The sequence below is a fragment of the Adiantum capillus-veneris genome, chromosome 18 (assembly GCF_014529385.1).
Source record: "Adiantum capillus-veneris isolate H3 chromosome 18, ASM1452938v2, whole genome shotgun sequence".
NCBI classification, from domain to species: domain Eukaryota; kingdom Viridiplantae; phylum Streptophyta; class Polypodiopsida; order Polypodiales; family Pteridaceae; genus Adiantum; species Adiantum capillus-veneris.
In genome coordinates, this window is record NC_140948.1 from 106174044 (window position 1) to 106180993 (window position 6950).

Here is a 6950-nt window from a genome sequence, read left to right on the forward strand (position 1 = left end):
AAGAAATTTAGTTACAAGCAGCAGTACAAATGATCTTCCTCCCCAATTGAGTACCTCCATACCTTAAATTTGATCCCAATTTTCATCATGCGTTTTTAAGCCATTCTATAACCTTTGAACAGCTTTACCCCCACTCTTAAGCCTAACAGACTTCGATTATATAAATACTCACTCTTCACTTTTATGAAACATGCCCACCATAAGGAGATCAAAGCTTCAAATAAAACCATGTCATGCAACAAACTTCCTCCCAAAATGTTGTGGGATATTTCATATCCAAGCTATCCAAAGAGCCTCAAGAGTTCCAAGACCATGCATGCACAAATGGACGATGGAGCTTCATTTCCACCGATGCCACATTATTTGCCTTTCAAGGCACCTAAGTACATAATTTGAATTATTATCAAGGCTTTCTTTTACACAGCCAGAAATAAAAATCATGTTCAGTCCCGACAACAAGAGATCCCAGTCATCACATTGACAATGCTTACTAGCTCTGACGTAAAGACATTAATTCGCAAAGCATGCAAAAAGTAATAAATGCAGATATTTACTCATTAATTGTCTTCTCTGTACTACCAGCCTGTTGGGTGCATAGAAAGTCCTAATTGTTCACACAAACATACTTAGCAAAACTTCATGTTGAAAATCATTGCCACAACATTGCATGTGACCATTCGACAAATGTAACGATCTATGAAAAAGTTCCAAAAACAATTTTGAGTTACAAGATCCCTGCGAACAGCAATCCACAACGGGACACAAAATAAAGATCAACGACTACCTCAAGACTCTTCTGGTTTCGCTTGCATAATACCAAACTTGATCAGCAACTTGTTGAGCTCATCAGAAGAGCAAACCTGGTACTTCACTTCACCTTGTGGAGACAAGCTTACCTCGGCAACTTCAAGTTTCTCTGATGAAAGGCTTGTGCTATCCATGGTCTTGCTGAGCACTTTAAGGGCAAGCTGCACAGCCTCCTCCCGCGTAATGTCGTCTTTGTAATCCTGTTTAAGCATTGATTGCGCAGCCTGGTTGTTGGCACCAACGGCTGCAGCCTTCCAACCACCATAGTTGCCACTAGGGTCACTCATGTAAAGCTGAAAGCCAAAATTCTTGTCATAACCAGCAAAGAGGAAAGAGACCCCAAATGGGCGAAGGCCGCCGAATTGCGTATAGCCCTGTTTGGTATCAGAAAGAGATTGGACAAGCTGCTCTACGGGCATCGGCTCTTGATAGGCGAATGTGTACCGTTGTGCTTGCAGCCGAGCTGTGTTGACCAGGATGTTAGCATCAGCAGTGATGCCCGCAACAGCACATGCGACGTGGTCGTCGATTTTGTACATTTTCTCTGTGGACTTTGAAGCCGCCAGGAGCTTGGACGTTACCCGCTTTTCTCCAGCAAGAACAACCCCATCTTTGGCCAAAACCCCAATGGCTGCCCCTGCGTTCCCTATGGCTTCCATGGCGTACTCCACCTGATACAGGCGGCCCTCTGGGGAGAAGATCGTAGTCCTGCTATCATATCGGCGAGACATTGCTGCTTCTTTCTCTCACGCGATGCAAACTTGCTTTGCCTCCAAGGCAAACAATGGTCTGGGGCAAGTGAAAGTAGTGGAATTGGAGAGTAGGTTAGCACTTGTTCACTTTTCACTATGCTTGTTGATGGTGCTAGTGACATGCGCTTCTAGAACTATTTTATTAGCAAGAATTTGGTGAGATGCAGCTTCTGATGATGAAGAGGAAGATTTTTTCTCTTTCATTTTCTCTTTAACATTCTTTTCTCTTTAAATTGTGTGCCTCTGTTCGTGAAAAAATTAAAAATAGTGGCATTTGCATGTATGTTGTTTCCATAATTTAAATGGTTGGATGGATGGAGGCGACAATAGCTGAGGGATGGTTCTCTGGTTAGTAGGTCGGACAGAGTCCCAAAGCATCTCTCTCTCTCTCTCTCTCTCTCTCTCTCTCAATTTTAAATCTTTTTTTTTTGGCAAAACTCACAATTTGTGAGTGGATTGTATTAAGCACAACATAAATTTACAAACCAACCTGAAGCTCAGGCCGATCCTTGAGGTGCTGAAGATTACAGGATGGATGTCTACCGCCTCTTGCCAAGGCCAAACATAACCGGTGAACTATAATTCTAGGCTTTTACTTCTTGCAGGCTGACAACATGGCATGGGTAGCCCTAGGCCAGCAGTCTTCAGAGTCTTGCTTGCTTCCGAACGTATAGATCACCACTTTTCTTTCTTTTATAATCTCTGAGAAGCTTGCTACATCATGGTCTCCCTCAAACAAACAGCGGTTCCTCACTTGCCATATATGGTGAAAGAAGAAGTACCCGACAGTTTGAGTGCAGATAAGAAGAGCAAGGCTTCCATCTTCTTGCCACCAACTTTGGAGGCTTGGTGTGACCAAAAGATGAGAAATTTTACAAGTTTCTTATTTTTTCCATGTGTAGTGGGCCTTGAACTATAACCTCATGAAAGGATTTTACAAAATGAGTGGATCTACTATGGTTTTGGAGGTTTTTTTCAAAACCTTGAAAGGACACTTTTATGTTCTGTTAGGTTACCAACCTAGTGTTAAGGCCTGCTGCCAAACCGAATGCATCCAATGCCTGCATAACCACTCGCACATCATCCTAGTTATTGTGAGGCATGAACAACAAGTCATTGGCATAAGCCTGCCCAATAAAGTCATCCCCATAGGGTAATTTCAACCCATGAAGAGGATTGAGCGAAAAGTGATCCATAAGCAACAACAAGGGGTGAGTTGAAATGGCATACAACAAGGCATTGATTGGGCAACCCTACCTAACAGATCATCCAAGAGGCCAAGCTTCAATCATCTCACCATCAAGAAGGCTACTGTGAGCATACAAAAATATACAACATTGTCTTAGGACTAAATCCAAGGGCCCGCATTGTAGCAACAATGAAATCCCACTGTACCGTATCAAAGTCCTTTTTGCATTATGAGTACATCCTATTGGGTATATGGCATAGTCCATTCCAATCAATACATTAGCCAAATTATCCAAAATTTGGCACGAGGGATGAAATTGTACTGCATTGAATGGATATCCACATTACAAGGTTCGTTGACACAATGTACAATCATTTTAGCCAAGATTTTATATATAACCAGCATAAGAGTAATTGGCTTCCAATGCGAGAACTATTCACAAAGTGCTTGTTTAGGCAACAATTTCAACAAACCCTCTTTCTAAGATAACACCAAATTCTATTTAGACCACGCAACATTCATCATGTAGAGAAAGGATCATTTAATGGCTCCCAAAAGGAGATGAAAAATTCCACTGAGAGCCCACCCCAGCTAGGGGAACGCCATCGATCGAGAGAAATTAATGTTGAGTGCAATTCATTTTTTGTAAAATCCACCTCCATTTCTAGAGCATCTTGAGGCAAGATAATTGAATGCACCATAGATAACAAAAGTTGGCATGCTGCATGAAGATTTTTAGCAGATGCCGAGGAAAGTGTACCTAGAAACATTTGGATGCAAAAGGCTCCACAAATCCAACACTTGATGTAATGAGATTCATCTAGGCCTACATTTCCACATTCAACATGTGTGAATTTCTTGTGGTGTTATCGGATAAAGTGGGTGCATTATTAAAATCATCACAAAGCAAAGCATTGGAAAGCTATGGATAAGAAGATATTGCACTCCATAAACGAGCCCGTTGCCTTGAGGCTGTATGTGCATAAACACCACCAAATTCATAAGTCTAGCCATTGATCATAAATTAAACATCAATCCAATGACCCACTGGATCATTACACGTAAGAACTGGGTGTAGATCATGCCTAGCCATAATCAAAATGCCCGAAAAGTCCAATTAGCCAGCATATGCTATCCAATAACCTGCAATATATGAGCATTGTCCGAAGAATTCATGTTGATTATGCTCTTGTAAAATCACAATTTTTGCCTTCTACGTATGTACTTAATGCCATGTTAATCTCCACTCACTACAAGAGGTTCTTCATATTAGCGGTGCTGGCAGTGTGATGCTCAAATGTCAAAATCCACGGCATCGCTACGCGCGTTGCTATACTATTTGTTGCGTAGTGACGCTTATAGCGACGTGCATGGCGATGCCGCGACAGGGTATTAAAAAAAAACCAAGAGCGCCAAAAACTCAAATCTCATATTTGAGTTTCAACACTCTCGATTTACAGGTATACCCGCGTCTCTCTCTCTCTCTCTCTCTCTCTCTCTCTCTCTCCTCCCCTCCCCTCCCCTCCCCAACACACACACACACACACACACACACACACACACACACACACACACACACACACACACACACACACACACACACACACGAGGAGAGGAAGGAGAGCCAGGTATGCTTCCCTCTCCTCCCTCTCATGTTCCCTTCCCCTCTTTCTCTCTCTCCCTCTCTCTCTCTCTCTCACACACACACACACACACACACACACACACACACAAATTGTGTGTGTGTGTGTGTGTGTGTGTGAGAGAGAGAGAGAGAGAGAGAGAGAGAGAGAGAGAGAGAGATAAGGGTAGAAAACAAAGACAGAGATAGAGATAGATTAAAAAATAGAGAAAATAAAAAATAAAATGTTATATTAAACATCTTCAAAATCTCAAAATGATTTATGAGACCAATCCAATAAACTCCTTGTGGATTGAATTGTCCAAGAAAATAGAGCATTGGTCAGTGAAGAGTTTTGTCAATGTCTGTCTTTGTAAATAGACAGACTATGACATATCTAGATAAAGAGAGAGGGAAAGAAAGATAGGGAGAGAGAGTAGACATAGGTATTAGATTTAGTTTTAATATTTAAGTTAAAGTTTAGGTTTAGGGTTAAGTTTAGGGTTAAGTTTAGGGTTTAACTCAAGATTTAAGGTTTAGAGTTGAAGAAAAGGCCCAACCATCTCTCTCTTTTTTGTAGAGCTTAAAGGTGTTTGAAGCTAATTAGCTTTGGAATGCTCAAAGGGTAGGCAACAACACTAGCTGCTGAAAGCATTCTGCATCTGTTGAGCTTGAGTGATGGAAGAGGAAAATGAATAACTAAGGACTTTCACAACATATCAAGTTGTCTTGTGTGTGTGTGTGTGTGTGTGTGTGTGTGTGTGTGTGTGTGTGTGTGTGTGAGAGAGAGAGAGAGAGAGAGAGAGAGAGAGAGAGAGAGAGAGAGAGAGAGGGAGCACTCGCGGTGTTAAGTAGAAATTAGAGCAGCTGTGAATTGCTACAGCTAAACAAGAGGCAAAGGGGTTTTGTCCACTACATGTATTGTCATGTACACGTGGGTGTGTAGATTTCTTGTACCCACAAATATAGGCATTGACCAATAAAGACGAGATTGTAACCTTGTGGTTCTGATCTTCGTGCTCCTCTAGACCGAGGTGTGCGGAGGGCTAGAGAATTTGAGGTAGTTTACAGTGTGATCTATGGTTTCTTGATTGTGAGGGAGATTGAGAGAGAGAGAGAGAGAGAGAGAGAGAGAGAGAGAGAGAGAGAGAGAGAGAGAGAGAGAGAGAGAGAGGATGCCAATAGAAGATTAAATTTATGTTCAAGCTATAAGGTTTTTACATTCATTATGAGTAGTGACAATGATGTGGGGCCATCCAACCAAAACGTCTATCTCAACAAGGATCTTATGTCCTTGTAATCAATGCAAACACGCTGTGCAACGAATAAGACGCGTTTCTTTGCAGTACGTTTGCAAATTTGGCGAGTTTGATCCATCTATTATAGATCGAGTTGTTGCCAATTACAACTCGTCGGACTCTGATGTTGGCCAACCGACAACAATCTTGCAACCCAATAGACGTGTTTGTAGACGCTTCAGTCAAGCAGCATACATGAGGCCACAAGATGTAGCCTCTGACAGCTTGGAGAGTTATCATGCAGACCACATTCCCAACAAGGCTATGTTTGAGACCGAGATCGATGAAATGATTGAGACGATCATAGATTCAGAAAGGCTTATCTATGATGACATGAAAAGTGAAGCCGATACGCAATTGTATGGTGGAGCACGTGTGTCTAGATTGAAGACGCTCTTAGTTCTTCTCAACATGCATGCAAATTTTGGATGGAGTGACACCAGCATCACAACACTTTTCAAGTGATCTGTTTCAACGTGTTTACTTAAATAAAAAACTCTAAATGTATAATGATCCGATAGATTAGTTACACAAGTGTATCGCTTTTTTTCGCTGTGTAGATTGCTCAAAGAGCACATACTGCCATCTGATAATGTGATGCCAGATTCCAGAGAGGAAGCAAGAAAGATCTTGTAAAACTTGGGGATGGATTACAATTCTATTCACGCTTGTCCTAACGACTCCATTCTTTTCAAAGGGGATGTGTGATGATAGTTTGTCCCCAGGGATGAAGAGACTCTCTCTATGGTACGAGCTACCATATTGGCCCAGACTCTGTTGGAATTAGGGTTGCAGAGAAACGCACACAGCTTGGAGAACATGAAGGAGGCTCAAGGTACACAATAGAGAGTGTGTTACTTAGTATGCAATGGAAAAGATGGATAGCCCTAGAGTGATGGGCGTATATACAATGCTCGGGGGGAAAAACCTCCTAAAGAGGGAAAAAATGCCCCGGAAGTCCTAGTGTGTTCACACACATCACTACCACATGTATATGGTAACAAATCCCCCCTGGAGTGACGCGGTGAACGAGAGCTGGCACATGAGTAAAGGGAACTGCCATGCCCTGAGGACATGATCAGTCCACAAAGGGGAGTAAGCCCAAAGCTTTGCAGAAAGCTTCAAGCTTCTCATGAGACAATGCCTTTGTGAAAAGATCTGCAAGGTTGTCCTATGTTGGCACATAAGCCAAGTTGATCTCTCCTGGTGAGAACATCTCCCTGACATAGTGGTAATGCACCTCAATGTGCTTTGTGTGAGCATGAAAAAATGGGTTCCTCGCA

The 6950-nt window shown here is 42.1% G+C and overlaps 1 protein-coding gene across 1 annotated transcript; it reads right to left on the bottom strand.

Annotated features, from left to right (window-relative positions):
- Positions 1–676: 676 nt before the first annotated feature.
- On the bottom strand, positions 677–1621 carry LOC147436145 (proteasome subunit alpha type-4-like). Its single transcript, XM_086489063.1, has one exon. The coding sequence runs from the start codon at positions 1536–1538 to the stop codon at positions 786–788; it is 753 nt and encodes a 250-aa protein (XP_086345189.1). The 5' UTR covers positions 1539–1621; the 3' UTR covers positions 677–785.
- Positions 1622–6950: the final 5329 nt, after the last annotated feature.

What these genes read in the sequence shown, in the direction of transcription:
- LOC147436145 (XM_086489063.1), bottom strand. Translation starts at nt 1,538, where the DNA reads ATGTCTCGCCGATATGATAGCAGGACTACGATCTTCTCCCCAGAGGGC.